This window comes from Melanerpes formicivorus, unplaced genomic scaffold (genome assembly GCF_026170545.1).
Source record: "Melanerpes formicivorus ecotype bairdi unplaced genomic scaffold, bMelFor1.0.p_v2 SCAF_6, whole genome shotgun sequence".
NCBI lineage: Eukaryota > Metazoa > Chordata > Aves > Piciformes > Picidae > Melanerpes > Melanerpes formicivorus.
Genome location: NW_027142358.1, coordinates 10843732 through 10867786, shown reverse-complemented (window position 1 = coordinate 10867786; position 24055 = coordinate 10843732). Strand labels below are relative to the sequence as shown.

General features: G+C 38.6%; 1 protein-coding gene and 1 long non-coding RNA gene across 8 annotated transcripts in view; one reads left to right on the top strand and one right to left on the bottom strand.

The window, feature by feature from the left end:
- The window catches only part of MYOF (myoferlin), a 69676-nt gene extending 59806 nt beyond the window's left edge, over nucleotides 1–9870 (top strand). For 5 of the 7 annotated variants that reach the window (XM_068139661.1, XM_068139659.1, XM_068139658.1 and 2 more), the window contains 14 exons: nucleotides 322–447; nucleotides 1192–1347; nucleotides 1458–1549; nucleotides 2703–2873; nucleotides 3417–3565; nucleotides 3703–3842; nucleotides 4799–4887; nucleotides 4973–5068; nucleotides 5683–5824; nucleotides 6150–6249; nucleotides 7026–7219; nucleotides 8177–8286; nucleotides 8628–8775; nucleotides 9186–9870. In XM_068139661.1, coding sequence (XP_067995762.1) covers nucleotides 322–447; nucleotides 1192–1347; nucleotides 1458–1549; nucleotides 2703–2873; nucleotides 3417–3565; nucleotides 3703–3842; nucleotides 4799–4887; nucleotides 4973–5068; nucleotides 5683–5824; nucleotides 6150–6249; nucleotides 7026–7219; nucleotides 8177–8286; nucleotides 8628–8775; nucleotides 9186–9221 — 1749 coding nt within the window. In that variant the 3' untranslated portion in view covers nucleotides 9222–9870. The other 2 variants (XM_068139663.1, XM_068139665.1) reach the window with 2 other exon arrangements.
- On the bottom strand, nucleotides 5104–11045 carry LOC137441821 (uncharacterized). The gene is made up of 3 exons (XR_010987497.1): nucleotides 10950–11045; nucleotides 7007–7289; nucleotides 5104–5202 (listed from the first exon to the last, which is right to left on the bottom strand). It is a non-coding gene; the product is annotated as an uncharacterized lncRNA (long non-coding RNA).
- Nucleotides 11046–24055: the final 13010 nt, after the last annotated feature.

Sequence of the window (24055 nt, the reverse complement as noted above, 5' to 3'; positions counted from 1 at the left end):
TCTGTTGGTTATGAGTTGAAGCCAGACCACTTTAATTTCTCATCTAACACACCTAACAAAGAAAGTAAAGGTAAGCTTGTGAAGCACAATTTGTTCTGGTTTTAACAAGGCCTAAATGAAGCTTGATAATTCTCCAAAATTCACATTTGCTTCCACTTCAATGTAAAAATAAAAATAGTTCCAAATGCATTGGTTCCTTAAGGTGTTCCATCAAACATAAACATACAACACACTTTGCAGTGCTGCAACATTGGAGATGAGATGTGTGATCGTTTCTAAACTGCACTTTTTTTAACTTTCCTTTTTTGTTTCCCTTTTAAGGTGTATGACTGTGAATTGGAAAAAGTGCCTGAATTTAATAACTTAACAGACTTCTGTGATACATTTAAACTATACAGAGGCAAATCTGAGGAGAATGATGATCCATCAGTGGTTGGGGAATTCAAGGTAAATTTCAAGTAAAAGGCAACAACCAAATGCTAAATAGATGTATTAGTATCTAAGCGGCTATCACTGAAGGAAGTCTACATGTAAACTCATCACTTCTTTTTCAAGGAATATACAGCTACGTATTGTTTACACTAAATGTGATACATGTTAATGTAAAAGAAATGTAATTCCTGCTAATGTGATCTTCCCTGGTGCTTGTGTAACAGAACCTTCCCAAATAACTTCTTGAACAGGGCTAATGTTTCACCTGGAAATGTCCCAAGCGAAGTATTTAAAGATTGAATCTGGTTAAGAAGTATTTTGTGCTTTTGGAAAAGGTATTTGGGATTGTTTCTGTGACTCTATGACTTTTAAAGATTAGAATAATGATAACATTGTATGTTAAAAAAGAAAAGTAACAAAAACACACACACAAAAAACACAAAACCACAAAAGCAACCAAACAAACCAACCACAAAATACCCACAAACAAAAAAAAACCCAAAATGTTTTTGGCAAGGGAAACAAATGTGAAATATGTGTTACATATTCTCAGCTGGATTAAACTGAGTAACTTTGTTGAAATCAAGAGAGCTGTATTGATTTAAATTGGCTAAGGATATAAACATTGCCTTTCTACTAAATCTTATCCAAAAGCCGCTAAAGCCTTCTAAGTGACTGTCGATCAGGCTACAGTTTGGCTGTTCCTCTACAGAACAATGTGTATGTTTATCTTGATGAGTCTTTGTAATTTTTTTTTAGGGATCCTTTAAAATCTATGCACTGCCAGATGATCCCACAATTCCAGCTCCTCCTCGCCAGTTCCGTGAGCTGCCAGACAGTGGGCCTCAGGAGTGTATTGTGCGAATTTATGTTGTTCGAGCTTTGGAGCTTCAACCTCAGGATAATAACGGGCTGGTGAGACTTTTGGGGTTTGCAATGTCTGTGAGCTAACTGCTGTAGTATATCCTAAATAAAGTCAACCTTGTCTTTACTAACAATTATTATTGTTTTTATATTTTAAACAGTGTGATCCTTACATAAAAATATCCCTAAGTAAAAAAGTAATTGAAGACAGGGATAATTATGTGCCTAATACTCTCAACCCAATTTTTGGCAGGTAACCAAGTTTTTGTATTTTATTGTGTTTTAGAATGATTTCCTATTTTTTTAAGATAAACCATTATTTGAAATACACAATGCTCTATTTATAGCTATATACTGTCAGTTAATTGTGAGTAGAGATGCATAAAGCATTTCCCTTTTAAATCATTGGACAGTGTAGGTGTTCGGCTAGTCTGTAGATTTTTCTGTATCACATGGGTACATTACACAGTAAACCAAAGTATACATCTTAAAACCACCCCATGTTATGCATACAGGAATGGCAAAATATGCTTATAAAATATGGAAAAAAGGTTTAATTCTGAAAACTACTTGGGTGTCATGATGAGTAATCAGCTTAATATGTATTCCTAGTACACTGGTCTCTCCTTCAAAGGCTAGCAATATCATTGAATGATAGGAATAGGAAAATACTAATTAGTATTAGCAGATTTGAAATAATCTTTGTAATGAAATTCTGGATCCAGTTTGGTACCCAGACTTAAAGGAGGATGTTGATGAATTAGGAAGTTATGAGTGGGGGTCTAGAAGCATTAAAGACTTTAGAAAGCACACTTTGCAAGGACATGCTACAAAATTTCAGTTGTTCAGATTATGCAAAGAAATAGCAAACGGAAATAGCACAAAAATAGACAGTAAAAAGTCCCTTCAAAATTCCAAGTTCTTCCAGAATTGTTCTGGAAGTCAAAGTTATAAAAATAGGCTAGAAAGTAATTAACCATGGAATACTTTAAGTCTGTTTGGTGTAGGACAGCTGGATGACAAAAATAATCCCTTCTAGTCATAGAAGCTAAACATTTGACCTGTATCTTTGGTAAAAAAAACATACAAAAATTCTAATCATAGAAAAACTATGGATTGAACAACCATCTCCTTTTACAGAATGGATGGCAGAACCACATTAGTTTCTTAGTCCCAGTACAGAAATGAAGGAAGTAATATCTATAGGAGCACAAAGGGAATTATTAGTAAATGCAAATAGAAATTGTAGTATGATTAGCAACTCCTGCTAGGTTTATCAACACTGGAAGCATCCCTTGAGTACCTTGTAAAGGCTACTGCTCAAAAAGTGGGAGGGGTTAAGGGGTGAAGTTTAAAAAGTATTGCTGAAAAGAGCATTACCAGTAACTGGATATTTTTATGTTTAGAATGTATGAACTCAGCTGCTTCTTGCCTCAAGAAAAGGATCTGAAAATTTCAGTCTATGACTATGACACATTGACTCGTGATGAAAAAGTAGGTGAAACCATAATTGATCTTGAGAACAGATTCCTTTCTCGTTATGGATCTCACTGTGGCATCCCACAGCAGTATTGCATGTAAGTAATTTTACCTACTCAAAATTTGTATCTGTAAGATCTAGTACCCAGTCTCTGTAAAAAATCTGGGCTTACTTCATCTTAATTATATGTTTAAAACCCAATGCTATGGTTCTCATGGGTGTCTGTTGTGCTGACTTTATTATCTGAATTCCAAGTTAAGCTGCAAAGTCTTCAGAAGAGCCTTGGCTGAAAAGAGTAATATCAAACATTTTAATATCAAACATTTTAATATTCCTTTTTACGTGGTGATATGTGTGCAGAGAGCATGCACATAATAGAACTTTCTGACCTTCTCATGGAAATAAATATGAAAGGATCTGTTAGCATAAATTATTTTGATATGTAAAGAAAAAGCACTCTCTCAGCAGGTAATTGAGCTGGTACAAAATTACGTCACTGTAATCAAACTAAAGTGGTTGCAACCTAGGCTGTTACAGTGCTGCCCTTTCTGAATTAGTTTAATAAACATATTTTACATGAAGTGTGAATACCCTGAATGGTGACTAATTTTAGGATGTGGTTTTGTTGCTTTCCTAAAAGTTCAGGTGTGAACACCTGGCGTGATCAACTAAAACCAACGCAGTTACTGCAAAATGTAGCCAGATTTAAAGGCTATGGTCCTCCCATCCTCTCTGAGAATGGCAGAAAGATTAACTACGGGGGACGAGACTATACTTTGGAGGAAGCTGGTGAGCTTGGCCACTTCTTTAATGTTGAGAGCAGTTTTCTGCTCAGTTTTAGATACCTGGTTTTAAAATGTTTTTAAAGTCCAAATGCAAATTCTGGTTCATGAGCCCCTCTTCGTTTTCCCCTTCTTTTATTTCAGAAGCTAACAAAATTCTGCATCAGCATCTTGGTCCAGATGAAGAGCGGTTAGCCCTTCATATCCTCAGAACCCAGGGTTTAGTACCTGAACACGTGGAGACAAGGACCTTATACAGCACTTTCCAGCCCCACATTTCCCAGGTACTATGAATCAATTCATTTTCTGGTTTCTTGAATACAGAAATGGAGCATTCCTGCATTTAGATCATGTTGTCAATAGATCAGTATGGTTCAGGGAAAAGAGTGCTAAAAATTAGTATTGCTTGACTGAGACACTAAAGCAGCTTAACCCAGAAACAAGAAAATGCAGTTTCATTTTGCCATTAAGACCCCTAAATGTCTCCTTAAACACTGACAATGGAAATTGGGGAAGACTTATTTATTACTTTGTCACTGATATAAACTGGAATATGTGTTTAATACTTCACCAACAGTAAAGGAGACAACCTGGCTTGAGGGCTTCCTAGCTGCATTCAACAAATGACACCAAACTTGTCATTTCTCTGCAAGGTCAAGGTGCTAATTTTAATACAAAGTCCTATATTGGACCTCTCTGTATGGGATGAACAAAAGTTAACATTTGTTTTCTAGCATTTCCAAACTCACCACTGGTGGAATTTTAAGAAAGTTTCTGCAGCAAACGAAAAACTGACCTGCAAAAATAAGGGAGCTTGCATTTGAAACAGAGTGTAAAATCTCCAGTGGTTGCCTTACCTCAGAATCTACTTAAAGGGACTGATATCTACACTGGGTAGGCCACCAGCTGCAATCAGTATGATACTGTACTTAATACCACCTCTGAGAACAGAAATGTGGACCTACAGAATAAGAGCTATTTAGGCACCTAACTTGCACCAGATTCACTAGAAATTAAAATCCCTACCATCTTCTGAATTCTTGGCATTGCTCATTTGAAGAAGCCTATATAACATAAGAGACGGGCTGTGCTTCTATCTGAAGTCTTTAGGAGTTCTGACATTGGTAACAAGAGTGAGCTTTGTTCTGTTGGTTAAAATGAACATTAAGGAAGCAGTTCAATAGGTTCTATAGGATTACCATGACAAACAGTCCCTCATACCTCCTCTTTGCTGCTACAGGGAAAGCTCCAGATGTGGGTTGATGTTTTCCCCAAAAGCTTAGGACCACCAGGCCCTCCCTTTGACATCACTCCCCGAAAAGCCAAAAAGTGAGTATGTAAATATACCACATACCATCTGGCAGCCCTAACAAAGGCAATTCAATTTTCTTTCCCTAAATATTTTCTTTCTTAGGTATATCTTGCGGGTGATTATCTGGAACACCAAAGATGTCCTTCTGGATGAGAAGAGCATCACAGGAGAAGAAATGAGTGACATTTATGTGAAGGGGTAGGAGCATCCTGTCATGTAACACTTACAAATGAATGATACTCAATGTCCTGCAAATGCCTGGACCATGGGTTCCAAAGATGATTTGGTTCAACCAAGTCAGTGCACACTACAGCCTCTGAAACAGTGCTAACCTAGGAGAAGTACAACAGTGTTGTAAGATAAAGCATGACCAGTTAATGTGCAGTGAAAGATCCCAGAAATTCATCTCTTTGAGATGGGAAGATGAAAAGATAGGGAGGTAGCTTTGGTGCTGCATAACCTGGGTTCTTACTTTTTATGTTTCCTAGTCTTAACATACTACAAAAATCAGTAGAAATCAGTAAAATATACTACTAGGTCATTAATTTAATTTCTCTTTAAAAGGAATTAAAAAACACCACCACTGACTCACCACAGATACAGTACTGGTCTTAACAGAGCAAAAGTTCAGTTCACATGTTCCTATTTACAGTGCCAAATTGGAACCATACTGAGAAAGCGTTTGAAAGGTTCTTCCATTCCCTTTTGTGAGCAACTCTTATGGCTTGCTTGCAACCACTTAGTGACATGGTTACGGTATAAACACCAGTGTAGGCCCACTGCAAACACCAGCCACCTCTCTGTGTTTTCAGGTGGATGCCTGGTAATGAAGAAAACAAGCAGAAAACTGATGTTCACTACCGATCGTTGGATGGTGAAGGAAACTTTAACTGGAGATTTATTTTTCCTTTTGACTATCTCCCAGCAGAGCAGCTCTGTGTAGTTTCCAAAAAGGTAATGTGTTTCTAAAGATTTCATGACTTAGAATACAGATTGTAATTGGTCTGATAATTTTGTATCTGCATATTGAAAGGGACAGCTTGGCTCAGTTCTGCATACTTTCTCAAACTGCTATTGCTGACAGATTCAATTGTGCCTCTGAGCCAGGACCAGCATACTGGCAACAACACCAGTCTCCTCTTAACAAGGGCAAGAATAGATCCATAATACCTCCACTAGCCTCAGAATTGACAAGTACTACTGGCAGACCACAACTTTGAATTTTCATAATTAATTTTAAAAATATGCTTGAGTTTTGGGTTTTTTTCTTTAATTTTAGGAACATTTTTGGAGTCTCGACAAAACAGAATTCAGAATCCCACCCAAACTGATCATTCAGATATGGGATAATGATAAGTTCTCCTTGGATGACTACCTGGGTAAGACTTCCAAGAACAGAACTGTTATTGTCTCAAAGTAAGAGATAAAAATGGTCCATTTTAAATTATTGCCTAAGGTTTGTTTTTACAAGGTGAACCACTGAGCATGCAAATACACTTTTGCTTTCTCATGCAGTACAGGATATTCATTCAAGAAAAACCTACTGGCAGGTAAACCAAGATATATTGCACTCAGATAAGCCCTCTCACAAAGTGCATGAAATGATGTGCATGAAAACTTAACTTTGTGTCTTTCTTTGCATCTGAAGTAAAATTACTTAAAATGAGAGTACTTCAGTTCTAAGTAAGAGTACTGACATAAGGCTGATATTTAGGTTAAACAATCTATGTCACAATGTTTTACAGAGATGTTGCTTCACAGAAGTTTCTCTGTCCTGTTTTAAGACAGCTCCAAAGTCTTTAGCTTGTATGCAAACCACCTAGGGCTCAAAATCTGAAATGATTGATAACTATCATTAAAGTTAGCTAAATCATTCATTTAATGAGAAGTTACTTTAGTATAGCTGTATTTAGTTATCTTCTGCTTAGCCTTTATTAAAAATAAGTGATCTTAAATTAAAAGAAGGGGGGAAGAGAGCTTGCTAAGTCAAATTTATCAACACCAACACTTCCAACACCAGCAAGACAGGCTTAGACACACAAGAATGTAATGTGTATGTTGACAAGTTCAGAGATAGGACAGATTGAAAGGCTGAACCACTGTGTTGTAGGGTTGAATGCATTATGCAGTACTTACTTGTTTATCCATTTCCTAGGTTTTGTGGAACTTGATTTACATAAAACAATCATTCCAGCAAAAGCTCCAGAGAAGTGCAATATAGACATGATTCCAGAATACAAGGCAGACAGTTCTCAGAAGGCTCCCAGGACTGTGTCTCTCTTTGAACAGAAATCCATGAAAGGATGGTGGCCGTGTTACGTTGAAAAGGATGGCTCCCGTATTTTAGCGGTAGGATTATTACTTCTTTTTCAAGTACTCAGTATGTGCTCACCTTGCTTTCAAATTACAAAGAAAGACCCTAAGAACACAGTAAATACACAGTAAATATATCCTTGCACACAGTAAATATAACTTGCATACTGAGAACCCAGATTAGCTTCATGACTAGGAGGGCAATTAGATGACCTAAAACAATATAACTTGTTCTATGAAGAATATAAATGCATATATGCATATCACTTGATGGAATAGTAAGCCTTTCAAGTGTGTCTGCTTCTTCTTTCTAATGGTTTTGTCTTAAACCTTTATTAGTAGAATTCAGTAAATGAGGAAAAATATACAGAAACATTTATCAGTCATAACAATGTAAAAAAATGCAATGCTTAGTCATTTGGAAAAGATGCAGTCCTTGGGTTGCTCTTGAAAGAAGATAATTGTTTTTGTTTTGCTCTTGAAAGAAGACAAGAACTGGTTTTGGTTGTTTTTCTAAATTGGAAGAAAACCCAATGTCTAGCTTAAAACTGAACTACAAATTAATTAGCAGAACCATTTAATATCCTCCTTCTTAGGAAGAAGTTCTTCACAGAAAGAGTGATTGGCCATTGGAATGGGCTGCCCAGGGAGGTGGTGGAGTCACAATCACTGGAGGTGTCCAGGAAGAGACTGGATGGGGCACTTGGTGCGATGTTGACTAGATAGTATTGGATGATAGGTTGGACTCAATGATCTCAAAGGTCTTTTCCAACCTGGTTAATTCTATTCTATTTATTTTTTTCTATACATCATTCTCTGAAACTGTGTTGTGACATTGTCAGAGTGCAGAAATAAATATATTTTGAGAAGGAATTGGAAAGCACCCAGATGCACACAATGAGCTGATCCCATACTCTGCTGTATAAATACCAAACAAGTACTGGTGGTGATGATTCAGTAAGATGCTTGTCTCATGGCACATATTTTCTGAAGGGTAAAGTTGAAATGACACTGGAAGTTGTCAATGAAAAAGAAGCTGAGGAAAGGCCAGCTGGTAAAGGAAGAGATGAGCCCAACATGCACCCCAAACTAGATCTACCAAAGTAAGACATTTTTCTTTCACTAGCTTGAGAAATACATAGTATCTAGCTACTATGAAGTTCTTGACAAAATCTGAATGCACTAAAAGATCTATCAAACATTAGTTATCCTTTGCAAGCCTGTATAAAAGCTAGTCTCGTTTCATCCTACAAGCACTAAGATAAAATGCAAGGTGGTTTGCATTATTAATAGCACGTTTTCTGCACCTGTCTTACATTACAAAACTATCTGTGCGTTCTTCAACAGCCAGTCCAGAGTGTTCTATTACATTATATTCTCATCCTTAAGTACTCCCTGTTTTTAGAGTATTAGTAATATTGATTTTTTTTCTTTCAAAATGCAGCCGACCAGATACTTCCTTCCTTTGGTTTACAAATCCCTGCAAGACAATGAGATTTATTGTGTGGCGCAGGTTTAAATGGCTCTTTCTAGGCCTGATCATCCTGCTGATCTTAGTCTTGTTTGTAGCAGTACTCCTCTATTCATTGCCGGTAAGAGCTTTTAAATGTTACTGCTCTTTAGTTGTGGTGTGAAGCTAGCCTACATATGACTCACCAACAGATCTAGCAACTCCATTTTAGCAGGGAGATTAGGGGTTATATTGTTACATCTTTTCAGCAGTTAAATTTTATGTTTAACCTATTAACTAAAGATGGAGCAAATGAGTGCTTTAGAAGTGTTTATAGCCTGGACAATTAAAAATAGTTCATAGATGGTCTAGAGTCTGCAATTCAGTCTACTTCAATCTGAAATTGATTTTTACTGTATTTTAACTGAAATTACCACACTCAGAATACATTCTGACCCATTTTAGTGTCTTACATGTCTTTTACATAACTATATTGAAGTATTTGGTGTACATCTTTTTATATCTGCTGTTTCTTCTCTCCTTCCCCAACAGAACTATTTGTCAATGAAGATCGTGAAACCAATTTAAAGAAGAGGTTTTTCACATATTTTTAAAAAGTGATGAGTTTTCACCTCAGACTGTGGACCAAATTCAGCAAGACTCTTGTGGTGGGTTGAAAACTACCACAACTCTCCACCCTTTTTATCTGCTATTTGGCACTATAAAACAGATAGTAATTTAAGCAGGGTTCAAGAGGTCATGACAGGTGTTTTTAAAAAACAATGGATCAAAGCCCCACTTCTCCTTTGTCTTTTTTTTTTCTTCTCACTTCAGTAGTATCTACACGTGGTAAAGTTCTGACTTTTTGCTTTTAAACTGGATTGTTCATAAAAATTCCTCAGGAGGCTGCCTGCTATTGCTGTATCTCATTTTTAAACGGATATTTCTTTCTACTGTGCACAGTTTGAAACACTGCATTTTAACTGAATCAAAACAAGCACTACTTCTAATTATGTGTACCAAAGAAACCTCACAGTGCAATCAAAGAAGGGTCAGACATTGTTTCTATAAATGTCTTCAGCATCATGCTGCTTAAAATTCTGAAGTTACTGCACTGTAGACTTGACAAGGCTATGGATGTATCTCGACAACTGGCTATGGATGTATCTGCATGCACATAGAAATAAATGCAGTTTACTTAGTAAAATTGACAAATGTTTGAATAAACTTATCCACACGTGAAATGCAAGTGTCCAGTTTTCTTTATCTATTGTAAAACTACAGTGCATTAAGTATTGTATAGTGTCCATTAGAGGATGGAGTGGCACAAAGATGGAGGTTTTACTGTTATCTTTATAGTGAAGAATGTAGAAATGCTTCTGAACAAAGTTTAAGGCATGTAATCATTAATTAGGAAATTAATAATTTAAATATGTTGAATAGTTTCACTGTGCTTGTATTTAGAGATCATGAATCAAAAAAAGGATACAAAACCCAGATTCAACACTTCTTTGAAATCTGATCTGCACATGAGAACCATTTTGTTTAGCCTCAGTCTTCTTTCCCTGGGCACACTAATCTGCACTGAAATTCAGGCTAGGGTCTGGGAGTCCACTTCACTTTATGGAAAGCCAAAGCAGAAGCATCTGTCTGAGCATACTTTGGGGCTTGAAATGTAGGAAATCTGCAGGAGAACCTCCAATCAGCATTTTGCATGATTGTGAGTGGATAAGACTTCATCTATCTTTAAAATACTGACAAAAATCTCTGTACTCAGTAGCACACAACGCTTTCTTAGAACACAACACAGCACTGTAAAATAAACTTGGCAGTTGTCAGGCAAAATAAATAAATTAGAGGGACTTAATTCTGTTGAACAAGCCAGAGTAAAGGTATTACAAGAAATCATTTCCAGAATGTGCAGTCCCTTTAGCTGGAGGGGAGCAAGCAGCAGTCACCCTGTCAAAAATAGCACAACGCCCTTATTTTTCTCTTATGAAACTCTCAAGCATCTTGACTCCAGCTCAGAGCTGGAGGTAATCACCATTCAGATGGATTGTCCCATCACTAATGCTGGAATTGCACTCCAGAAATAACTGGCAATTTGCATCAGCTAATGTTTGATCATCCATTATTAAAATCTGTCTCAATCAACGCCAGAAATCTGACGCTGAAAATCACGGCAGCCTTATTTTCATTGTAAGACAAGCAAGTGTGTTTCTTGTAAGGGTTATAATTAGGAAGCATTTAACTTGAAAGGGCATTCCCCAGAAAACAGTTATGAAAGGGAGTAGAGATCTGAGCAAGCCTGTTTACCTGGCATTTGAAGAGCGGCAGGTACTGCCTTCCTCAGTTGAGGTCACCCTCTTGCAGATGCCTTCTCATCCAAGCATGCACAGGCTTGATAGTTTCACTACAATTAGGCAATGCTATTAAAAACACAAGTGGAAAGTCTGAGAATTCATTCTGTCTTCCACCCTGCACCAGTAACAAAAGAAAACACGTTTACTAGAAAGAAACTGTCATCATTAATATTTATATACAATGCTAGTCAAATCTCTAATCCCTGTGTAGCTGCCTTTTTGCTGCTCTGGTTCTGCACTGACTACTGGGATGTTGACTTTGGCCAGGACAGCTCCGTTTGCTAGCAACTGAGGCAAATGCCCTTTGAGGCCACAGAACAAAGGGCAGAATGTAGATGTGCCCCTTACCACTCTTCCTTGTAAAAGGAAATGACAAACTCCAGGAACAATTCCTCCTGAGTCTGTTTTGCCGAAATTAATGAGCTGACAAATGTTTTGGCCTGTAAACTGCTGGGGCCAGGTCAGCCACACTCCTGTCACTAAATGCCCAGTACACAGACTATGTACTTCACTGGAAAAATTATTTGGGTCTAAAATGACTTCTCTGTTCTAGGAGAAACCAATGTTTGATGAGGCTACCATCTCTGTACCCAGCTGTCATTCAAATAGGAGATTTGAGCTGGCTGAAACAGGGAAAGGCTAGAGCTGAACAGAATGAGCTTTTTAACAACCAAAAAAAGGCTACATAGCAGTATGTCACTTGCCACCATGTGATAGTCCTTCTGTCTCTGACACCATGTAGGTTCTAACAACAGCAGCTGCAATCTTTGATATGCTCAGGTATCCGAGCAGCATGTAACTTCCTGTCAGCCACCTGCTGCAGTCACCCCAAATTCCGACTATGGGAATGGGCTGCATGGAGGTTGAGAGCAGCTATCTTGTGCTTTACAACTAGTCAGACTGTACAAGAAAGAAACATCATGTAGCTCAAAATGGATCTCAATTTAAAATACAGTAAAGTCACCACCTCGCATTTCTTTGAACTACCACAAGGTGACATCCCAAGTCTCATGTGTTCACAAAGTCCTTTCAGTGCTTCTGTTTATTCCTATCCTAGATACATCTCACATATAGGGATAAACCACAAGATATAATTAATAGTCAAGAGAAAACATAGTCCCATCAAAGTCTACTGCTTTGAAGTGTATTGGGAAAGCACAGCTGCAAGCACCATTGGGACCTGTCTGTAACATACAAACAGTGACTCTTAAGTGTGGGCTCCACTGATTTTAATGCTGTTATATAGAGTTTCCAATCTGTGAACACTAGCTGCCTAAGTATCTGTTTAGTAACTTGAAAGCAGTACCAAAGAGTGACAGGGTAGCATCCAGCACTGAACCCTGTGTCAATGCTGTCTCAGCTAGACAATAACACTCAGCTTTTCACACAGTACTTTCCATTGCTCAGAGCTCTGTGTGTCATGTATACAAACAAGGAATTCTCTAAAGAAGGAAAATTAGAAACTTACTTTAAAATTAATACACATAAATGGGAATATATGTTATGGCTGTCAAGTCTGACCATGCTCCAACCACAAAGCTATCCTTTGAAGAAATGTCTCTTTTGTACCCTTTGCTGTGGCTAAGAGTAATCTGTTGACAAGTGCAAGATGTGGAACACAGTACAGAAAAAAACATACCTTCCTGAAGCTACCAAACAACTCTGAGTGCACTCTAATTGCTTATGAAAGAAGACTCCAAGGCATTTCTGTTCTTTCCCCAGACCTACAAGGCTTAAAGACTAGCAGCAAAAGGCACTGACTGGGATATTCAGAGCACAGCAGGAGGTACACAGACACCCTGAATGGACCTGTAAGACCACCAGCTACCTCAGATTGTAGAATCATAGACTTATTAGGGTTGGAAGGGACCTCAAGGATCTTCTATTTCCAAGCCCCGTGCAATGGGCAGGGACACCTCACACTGTAACAGTTTGCTCAGAGCCACATCCAGCCTGGCCTTAAAAATCTCCAGGGATGAGGCTTCCACCTGTTCCAGCATCTCACCATCTTCATGGGGAAGAACTTCTTCCAAACATCCAATCTAAATCTACCCATTTCTATTTTTGTTCCATTCCCTTGAGTCCTAGAAGAGGCACTCACTGAATTCTTTTAGAGGAGCTACCTAGAGATGGTGACAGTGAGCCTAGAGTACTCTCATGCAAGGCTAAGTGTATGCCTTACACCTCACAACTGAGGGCTGCAGCAGGGTGTCAGCATCTCCATGGGACCTGCAGGCCAAACCACCTTCCTGTCCCACCAACACTGTATCAGTAATGTCATTCTCAGGCAGACAGCAGATTTTGGTTTAAACTTTTCAGGCAGGGAAGTAAACTGAACCTGCACTCCCAGTCTCCTGTGCAATTGCTGTCACTGTTGAATTAGAATAGAGTTAACGAGGTTGGAAAAGACCTTCAAGATCATCAAGTCCAATCTATCACCCAACACCATCTAATCAACTAAACCATGGCACCAAGTGCCCCATCCAGCCTCTTCCTAAACAGCTCCAGTGATGGTGACTCCACCACCTCCCTGGTCAGCCCACTCCAATAGCCAATCACTCTTTCTTCCTGACCTCCATCCTAAACCTCCCCTGGTGCAGCTTGAGACTGTGTCCTCTTGTTCTGGTGCTGGTTGCCTGGGAGAAGAGACCAACCCCCACAGGATGCAGAATAAGGCCTCCTGTACAAGAAGAGCTTAAGAGGTCAGCACTAGCCTGTGAAGTGACAGAGTAACAAGAAAATAACAGATACCTAAAATAATCCCTACAGAAGTAGAGAACATATAAATTAGATGCCTCTCTTGAGGAAATGCATTAAAATCATGCTATGCACACATGGAGGTTCCTTCTTCCCCCTCAAAGCCTAAAACCTTCACACTAAAAGGCAAAACTTGACAAAAGGGTTAAAGGACACATTTTAGTGCAGAGTTTAGGTAACACTTGAAACACACTGGCAGAGCATATAATTTGGTTTAATGAGAACAGAGCTGCAATACCTCCCTGCATCTACATATTAGGACAACATTACAAAATACACTAGCTCCTATGCTGCACAGCATCCCACATTTGCTGGCAGGATCCCCAAAACACTCGCTGACAGCACTGTGCAACTGGGAGCAGGATTATGCACTCACAGCTGGGAGAGATGTCCTTCCTGGAAGAATTCCCACATTTTCCATCCTTGAGTGCCTACTCCTTACTACTCAGGTTATCAGACAAAATACCACAAAGAAGTGATCTCTAAAGATCATGGTCCAGCTTTAGAGTCACCATGCCAATCCAGCCATAGCTTCAAAGTGCATTGGCAGCCTTATTAACTTTAGATATTTATTCCTATTCACTATCATGCCCTTGACTAACAAACTCAGAACAAAAGGAAACCCCACCAACCTCTTCCTACCTGCTTTCTAATGTTTTTGTTTTAGTATGTGACTATCCTCTTGTTTCAAACCATAGTATTACAGTGTGTTGAAAGGAATCATGGCCTTGAGAAGGACATCTTAAGATGTAAAAAACAAACAAAATATTCTCAAACACAAATAATACTCACATTGAAATTTCATACTTGATTTTCCTACAGGTCTCAAAAAAAAACAAAAGGCACATTATAAATTAATGTAATGTAATAGGGAAGACAAACATGAATAAAAGCAAATCAAAGTAACAAAAAAGTACTCAGCCACCAGCATGTGTGGTGTACATACTGTATGAAAAATTTGCATTGCAAGTATTACAACTTATCAGTTCAGTCAAAGAATTCTTTAAGTAGCCCAACACTTACTCTACATGTAAGACAGATATTAGCAGATACTAAAACAATGAAAGTTCCAGTTAGTAGCAAAACTTTTGTCATTACTGTCTTGGAGAAAAGCATTAGGCTTCTGTAGCAAAATTCCAGATTTCTTAACACTTTTCCCCTAATTTAAAGGGGAGAAACTTTGCTCAAGTATTTTGTATATGAATCTGCTCTGCTTTTACTCCTGGACACGACGCCCTTGTTTTGATTCACATAGTTAACGAATGCCTTGTTCAGATAGCTATCTGGCTGAGAACCAATAGCACCGTTAATTAGCGCCTTCACTTCAGACATGCCCTTACTTCTTGGATACAGGGATCACACACTGGCCTGCAAGGGCTACTCAAGACCGAGGCTCCTCTGGGACTCCAACATTTTACTCCTGCTCTGGACCTCTGACACTCCCTAGCCTGGCAGAGGTGATCGATTTCAGGGGATTTATTTATTTTATTTCTTAAAGCTAAAGAGTTCCTGTTTTGGAGTGGGAGGCAAACAAACTTTAAAAACTAATCCTGCCCACACCGGATCAGCCTAGCCCAAAATATACACATTCTACCACAGGATCCATCTGCCCTCATGCAAATGCCTACACAGTATACATGTGTAACTGCTACTGCTAGAATGTTAAGACATCTTTTAAAAGACTGAGACAAGTATTTATATAAGAAAGAAATGAACGGGAACACCTAGTGAGATCTTCATCCAGTGTGGCCATACAGGGGGGAACCAATTGCTCGGTTTGGACCTGTTTCATGCCTTAAAAAAATCCTGAATCAAAACAGGATACTGCCACTGTACTGCGAGTTTAAACACACAACAAATAGGCAGGAGCAATTCGTTCTAAGAAAGGACTTACTCTTACTTCGGCTGCACAAGTACATGTGGTGTGTTTTTAATTAGAAATGTCTCCACTCGTATTGCTCTGATCCATGCTGTGCCGGCTTAAACCCTGCCAATGAATCTGAATAGTCAAACAAACCTCTGTCCCTCCCCAAACATCCACCATTCACATTAAATAAAACACATAACAATGGAGGGAAAATAGACCTGAAAAGAGCTTATTTTCAAATGTAAAGGTCTAACCTGAGGATAGCTATTTTTATGCAAATCTGAATTCTTCTTGCTCATATACATAGACCAAGAATTATCTGTCCACTTAACACTTTAATCTTCTCTTATTCGATTATCAGGGAGGAGCAAATTAAAGGAAAATGGAATGGAAATCCCCCAAAGCAATGAAAGAGAGCCATACCCTTCCTCTTCCCAAACTAGCAAAAGATCCTGAAAACAAACTTGTGCATGCAGGGCAATAAGGAGGGAAGAAAATTAGTTGGGACCGTAAATCCATCTTGCACGATAGAAGCCAGGTCAGCCTGCCAAATCATGGGAGAGTTCTACTGTTAGCATCAGAGTTCTAACCACTGATTTGGTCTTTGTCCCTTTTGGAGCACATGGGAAAATGTCTTCAAATCAGCCAACCTCCAAATCAATCTTGTCTTTACAAAGCTCACGCAGAAGAGATGCTGGTGCACCTCTGGAACATCTTCCCACAGCAATCGTTCAGCATGTGGCTGCTTGCTTTATAAAGCTTCAACTACACAATACATATCCACTGCTGCACATCACATGCTTGAAAAGCTGAGTTTCCAGACTGGAAATACCAAGTATTACCTCCTTTCTTTCTTTCTTTTTCTTTTTTTTTTTTTTTTTTTTTTATCTGAATGTCATTCAATGTAAGGAGAAAAAAAAAAAAAAAAAGGCTGGGAAAATCTGGTGTGAAACCAATCAGAAAAGGTTAAGGAAAAAACCAAATCCAAACCATTTCCCATCTGAAAATAGCATGCTTGTTGATGTTGCCATGAATAGCAGTTTCAATGAAAAGCTACAGAAAACTAGCCTGTGGTAGCTAGCAGTAGCTACATCTAAACTGGGCAGAGAAGAACCTACAAACCCACTGTAGGCCTGCCTGGAACTGTTGAAAGTTCTCAGGAACACAGGCCAGGCTGTAATTGACCTTGTATCTGCAAGAGATGAACAAACAGACCCACAACATCTCTGATGAAATTTCAAGCTCAATCAGCTTATGGCTTTTATTTATGCATAACAAAGTAATTACATTTTTCTCTGCTTATCTGAATCAGAAATAGTCTCTCTACTGGTAGCTCCAAATAAATAAGCTACTCCAGGCCTTGCACAAGGTAGAAACTTTCCCCATTAATTCACAGGGGCAAGGGCAGATGAATTAGCTACTAACTCAAGGCCTAGACCTTTATTTATTTATTCACTGTCCATGGGTATGTCCAGGATTAAGGCAGGACTACAGATTTTCATTGGTATTTCTAGAAAAGATCTGACCCACACCAGCACTCACAAGTATTAAACAAGTTACTGCAATTTTAACCAGAAAAATGACCTAGACCTTACAAGAATGAGATGAAACACTAGAGAGAATATCATGAACTGGACTATTCTAACATGTCCTGTACTATGCCAGTTGCAAGACAACAGTGAAAAGCTATGTGGAAATAGCTGGCAAATGCACAGAGTGAACTGTGATATGAAAGTCAAGTGCTAACATGAAGACACCAGCTCCAGACACCTTGGTGAGCTGTAGTCTTATCAGGCTATCATTTTTCATATGAAGTATTTGTAAATGCATTTTGTCTTTGTCTGCACTAAGCAAGACAATGAGTAACAGGGAAGGAATTAAAAGTATATTGAATTGTGCTATATGAGCCACTGCCTCATAATGGTACAGCCACATCAGGCTTTGCAATGCCAGTAAGAAGATACAGTAAGAAAAACAACGATTTATGTTCCTGGAGGGGAAGAAAGAAAAAAAAAAATCAAACCAACAAAAAACAAAACCCAAAACCAACCAACCAAAAAAAAAAACAAACAACAAAACCATACCCAAAACACACACAAAAAAAAAAAAAACAAAAAAACCCACAAAAACCCAACCCAAACCACAAAACCAAACCACCACCACAAAAAACCCCAAAACAAAACAAACCCACCCCAAACCAAATTCTGGAAAGCAGTGCTGTGACTTTCAAAGGTCATCTATTTCAACCCCTCTTCATCATCAACTAGATCAGGTTTTTCAGAACCCAATCCAGTCTCATCTTGAATTTTTCTAGGGATGGGTTTCTACCCTCTCTGGGCAACCTGTTCTAGCGTTTTGCCACTTTTATTGTAAAAAATGTCTTCTTTTCTATCTAATCTAAATCTAGCCTCTTTTAGTTTAAAACCATTGCCCCTTGTCCCATTGCAACAGGTCTTGCCAAAACATTTGTCCCCATCTTTCTTACATGCCCGCTTTAAGTACTGAAAAGTCACAGTAAGATCTCCCCAGAGCTTTCTCTTCCCTAGGCTGAACAACCCCAGTTCTCCCAGCCTTGCCTTGTAGAAAATGCATTCCAGCCCTCAGATCATTTTTGTGACCCTCCTCTAGGCCTGCTTCAACAGGTAGATCACAGGGCTATTTTTCAAAAATCTTCTTTTCCAAGAACCTACATTTTTCATCCAGGACTGTTAAACAAGAAAGCACACCCAAGTCTCTCACAAATATAATGCCTTGACAGAATTACACAAAGAAGGACCCTTCTCTTCTTTACATACAACGCTTTTCTCATTGCAAAGTAGTTCTGCCTGCACAGGCATCAGTCTATCTTCTTAGCTACCACTTTTACTGTGCTGTATAGCCATGCAAAGCAAACATTGTCTCAGAGCAAGAGATTATTCATATTGTGGATTCATTTGCTCTGACCTCCCCTCAGTAAATCCTGGCTGCAGCCTCACTCTTGAGCATGTCACATAGAGCCCACAATGTTTGGAAGATCCTGAGAAACACTAGTGGCAAGCAAATGCTCATCTGCAAATTTTGTTCCTTCAACACAAACATTAGCTTTCATTTCTATTACTCATGTAATAGCCTCCCTGCACTCTCTGGAGTTCATAAACCTAGCAGTAATGCCATTTTTGCCATGCAGGGAAGGGAAGTGTCATTATTAAACTGTGCTAAGTGCTCTGCTAATGGGTAACTGCAGGCTTGATCTAGCTGTCAGTGGAAATGGGTAAGACTGTCCTAGACAGTATCAATAAATACTTTGGTATGTGCATATTAAAACAGTATATCTGGCTATAGAAGTACTATCAAATACAATGTATTATGCTTTAAAATTCCATTACATGCATTTCAAGGGAAGTTCTTCAGAAACTGCAAAGAAATAATTAGCCCTTCTGATCTCCAGAGCCTGTAGCCTGTAGTTAATGTGATGTTACTAATGCATTTATAAACATCAGGCTCCAAAGCCAACACTCAGATATTCCATCATAATTTACATCTCTCATTAACTTCACCACCCTGACCAACATGCTGTCACTGGCAGAGTGTTTGACAGTTTACATTACCTGCAGACAAGAGTTCATGTCAATTCAATTATGAAAGATTAATTCCAGAACTGACAATGCATAAATATTTTTAAATTACACCTGGCCTTGTTGGCAGTGCTTACTCTAAGGCTGACTTCAGAAGGGAAAACATGCCTTTAGCCTCCTGGGCAGAAAGGGAAACTAGAAGGAAGGTGAAAGAAAGAATTCATAATGAATTCAGTGTTTCATCATACTGTTCAAGTCTATCAGATTTAATCCCACCTGCCCTCCCCTCCCAATAATTAAACAAGTTTCTCTCTCACTGTCTGCTACAGAATAAAAGGAAACAGGGAAGATTTGATCCAAACAGCCACTGCCAGAAAATTGTCAGTGACATCTTTATGATGATCATTTACTGACTGGTTTACATCTAATTTGTGTTTGTTATTGCTTTGCAAGGCATTCAGATACCATAGTGATAGATACCATATGAGAATGTAGATAGATAACACTTGACATTTATCTTCATGAACAAAGAGCTGGGTAACTCCCCACTGATTGCACTTCTGATGAGTGAAGGTAAATGTCACATCAGACTAAGCCATCTCATATTCTGCTGCAACACTCTTACTCTTGGCTCTGGTGTGTAAAAATACTTAGCTTCAGTGCACACGAACAGGCTTAACTAGGTAAGCACCAAGCACAAGGTGATAAAATTATTTGCTTACTCTCATCAAACAGGTCAGGAGCCAGGTGATCCAGATTTATTAAAATCTGGTCCAAGGTTCAATCCACTAGAAAAAACCTTCTCTGAGATTTCAGTGTAACGATTACACAGCAATTGCCTGAAAAGAGCATTTTAAAAAGCAAAACCACTCTGTCACAACAGCCAAATCACAGAATCATAGAATGATAGGGGTTGGAATGGACTGCTGAAGGTCCTTGAGTCCGATCCCATTGCCAAAACAGGACCACTTAGGGCAGATCACACAGGAATGCATCCAGGTGGGTCTTGAAAGTCTCTAGAGAAGGAGACACCACAGCCTCTCTGGGCAGCCTGTTTCAGTGCTTCATCACCCTTAAAGTAAATAAAACTTTCCTCATGTTAAGGTGGAACTTCCTGTGTTCCAGTTTGTATTCATTGCTCCTTGTCCTATCAGAGGACACCGTTGAAAACAGACTAGCACCTGCTTGACACCCACCCTTCAAATGTTTATAGACATGAATAAAATCTCCACTCAGTCTTCTCTTCCAGACTAAACAGCTCCAGGTCTCTCAGCATTGATATTGCAGTCTCTTAATCATATTCCTAGCCCTTTGCTGGCCACTGTCTAGTATATCCCTGCCCCTCTTGAACTTGGGAGCCCAGAACAGGACATAACAGTATGTGGGTAGAGAATACCATCAAGACTGATGCTTCGCCCACTCAACATGGAATTTTAGCCCTCAAGGACTGTTGTCCATTTTATCCAACGATTATCCTTGGTTTTTGTTTTGGTTTGGGTTGGTTGGGTTTTTTTCCCTAAAGATTTTACTTTATTTTTACATTTTGTATTGTATTTGCAAGAGTGTTAATTATTTGTCATTAATGTTATCATAAAGTATGCAAACAATACATTTCCAGTACCCAGCTTGTGAGGGAACTTTCAGTCCTGTTTGGAATGAATTTTTTTTCCAAAGGCTGATGATTTTTAGGATGTGCCAGGAGAAACAAAATGTTTCAGAAGCTAAACTTTTTTCAAGTCATTGGATTAAAAGTCCAATGAGAAATGTCAAAACTCAAACAAACAAACTAAAAACAACCAGCCAACCAAAAACCCCAACCAAAACAAAACAAACAACAAACAAACAAACCAACCAACCCACACCAAAATCAGTCTCACATGCCACAAAGGCAGCATCTAAGTCTTTTCATATATTCAATTTTACACAACACAATGACATGGTGGGGAAATCAGAGGTCCATGTATGATTACAATACTGTGCCTGTAATAACCAGAGAGAGATGCTGGAAAACAAATCACATATGTGCACATTACAGATCTCATTTATCCAGACAAGCTTTATTATAACATACTGCATGTGAGCTGGTCACCACACATATCAAAGCTACTTTCACCAGACTCTGTTATCCTGTCTGACAAAGGCACCCACTTGTGGGTTTCCTGCCTGTGGTAAACATAGACCTGGCCTTTTGAGCACTGAAATTCATTGATCTAACACAGTCATTTTTAGACAGCTGAATGGCTTAGTTATGCTGTCTTTCCCTGGAATAATGCCTTAGATGGAGGAGAGCCAGCATCATCATTCAATGTCTCAGGAAAGTAAGGAGACCTTACACTATGATTCCTATCAAGGATCAACAAGACAAAATTTGCATCTTTAGGTAGCCAAAAACCTGCTGTTATGAGTTTTGGGCCAGGAGTCTTGACTCACACCAAATTTGTCCTACAGCTGGTAAAGTAGAATAGCTGATAAATCTCTTCGATTTCTTAAGAATTTTTAAGGACACATTTGACTTCCAAACCCTTTTCCACACAACTTCTACTCAGACTGCTCTCTCCACTACAAAGTCTGTTTTATCCCTGCACAAAATAAGTCATCAAAATAAAAATTAAAAGAAAATATAAACAAATGCAAAGCATGAGTACAGTAGTAGAAAACTATGTCAAAGCCTTTGGATTTAAGCCAGTTCATGGATCTTGAATTTAAAGCTGAAATACGACTCTCCCAGCCTAGATCTTTGGTTCATTTAACAGAGTCCTGAAATTATTAACATTCATTTTATTAACAGTTTGATGATTTTTATTAAACAGGGACAAGACTGTGAAATAAACCAGGTGTAGCAACTGAAGAGCACACAGTGGCTGTTAGCTTTGGATCCAGCTATCAGTATTTCTTGATATACTGCAATATTTATTTATTTATTAGATCAGCTATAGAGACAAAATAAGAACAACAGAATGACTTATTTTATGTTCTCCTCCTCTGCAATCTGCCTGTTAAGGTGTTTGAACTGCAGAAACTATTGTCTGCATTCTTCTTTAGCTCCTCTGTAGCCACAGAGGAGATAGAAGTTCATTTCACATTCCTTCTTAGGGACAACAGCATACTGATATTGGGAGTGACTGGCTGGGATTGTATTTGGGTACATAGGCATGCAGGTCACACCATTACTATTCTTGCAACCAAGTAAAAGATGTTCCAGGATGCAATATTCTGGGGCAGGCAAGCACAAAGTAAACCAGGAGGAATAAGGATAGTGGAGTTTCCATTCTTTGCTTTAGGCATATCTTTCATGACCAGAAAGGAGATACCCAGTAGCTCTGGCATAGCAAGATCACTAGCAGACAAATAAGCATTTTTAACGGAAGCCTAAGTACTATAGAGACTCCCCCAAAAGCCTGGGACAACAGAATACAAACTAATTATGTTTTACAGCTGAAAGAAATGTTTGTACACAAGTGTGAAAACAGAAGAAAGCTAAAAGGAAATGGAAAAACTCATAAAAGTTGCATGATTGATTAAGAAAGGGTTACACAAGCAACAACAAGGCACCTGTGTGCAATTAAAGAAAATACTCAGTAGCTATAGATAGCAGCAAGAAAACTGAGTAGCTCCATAAAGCAGCAGTGTAAGCAAAACAAAATAATAAAAGAGGACAAGCAGAAAAAAATAAAAATGTTCTTTCTCCCTTTGAATCCCATTTGTTTAATCTGTAAGATCATTAGGCACAGTACTACTGTCTTATGTCTTTCTAACACCTGCAGTACGAACTTTCTGAAATAAAATGCTTTGAGAGGATTGCAGTGCAGCATGTGGCACAGGGTGCGCAACAAAGAAGGCACTGAAAGGCTAATACTTTTAAGGTATCTTATAGTTTGGGTTTGGTCATGAAGGAGAGGGTTTGTTCTGACTCTCTTTGAAAAAGAATATAACCTACATGAGCAGTCTCTGCATCAGGTAACAGAAGACCTCCCTCTCAGATATTTAGACCCCTCTATGTTTTCCTCACTCAATCCAGTATGACCTCAGGAAAAGCTGAGGTCCCTGAAAGAGAAGCCATGGTCAAACAGCATACTTCACTGATAGATTTGAAAGCACCTATTTAAATTCTGTAGAGGCTTTATGATAATGTTAGGTTTTGGTTTGGTTTTTCTTCTTTACTATTAACAAATAGCTGTGGATAACTTATTGCATTTACTAGGTATAAAAGTCAGAATACTAAGAAGCCCGCTAATTAATACTGTCCCTCACATTTTAAACCTGTTTCTTGTCTGTGAGCCATATTTATATAGCATCTTCCAGACACAACTAATCTGTTGGTATTTTGAAAAGACCATTCTAGGCTATGTTATGGTAACCAGGTTTTGTTGTTTTTCAACAATAAGGTGTGTGTGTGTGGGGGGGGGATGGCTACTTTGCTCCTTGTACTTTTCACTTTTGTAGAACTTGTTTTTTAAACTGTGGACATTTTGTGTGTTTCTTAAAACATGCTGGAGCAAGAGTAGTACGTCAATAGCTGCATTATCACACTGATTAACTAGTGCCTAAAGACCTGGCCTAAAATGAAACAGGCAAGAAATTAAGTTACCTCTGATGCTTCATCTTTAACTCAAGTCACTGAAAAAAAATATTGTTAAAATGAGCAAAGTTTCTTTTCTCCATGAAATTCATCTGGGAGACTGAGAAGCGAGACAGAATGTGGTAGACTGTTTGCAAGTTGTGTCATCACACAGTCACCTAATAGCTTACCATCAACCCGGGCAGACAAAAGAACACACAGGACAATCCAGGGAGCTGTAAGCAGTGGAAATGGGGGGAAAGCAGGTGAGACTACTCCCACCAAGCCTTCTTTTTCCAGCATTCTGGCTTTAAAGTATTCTG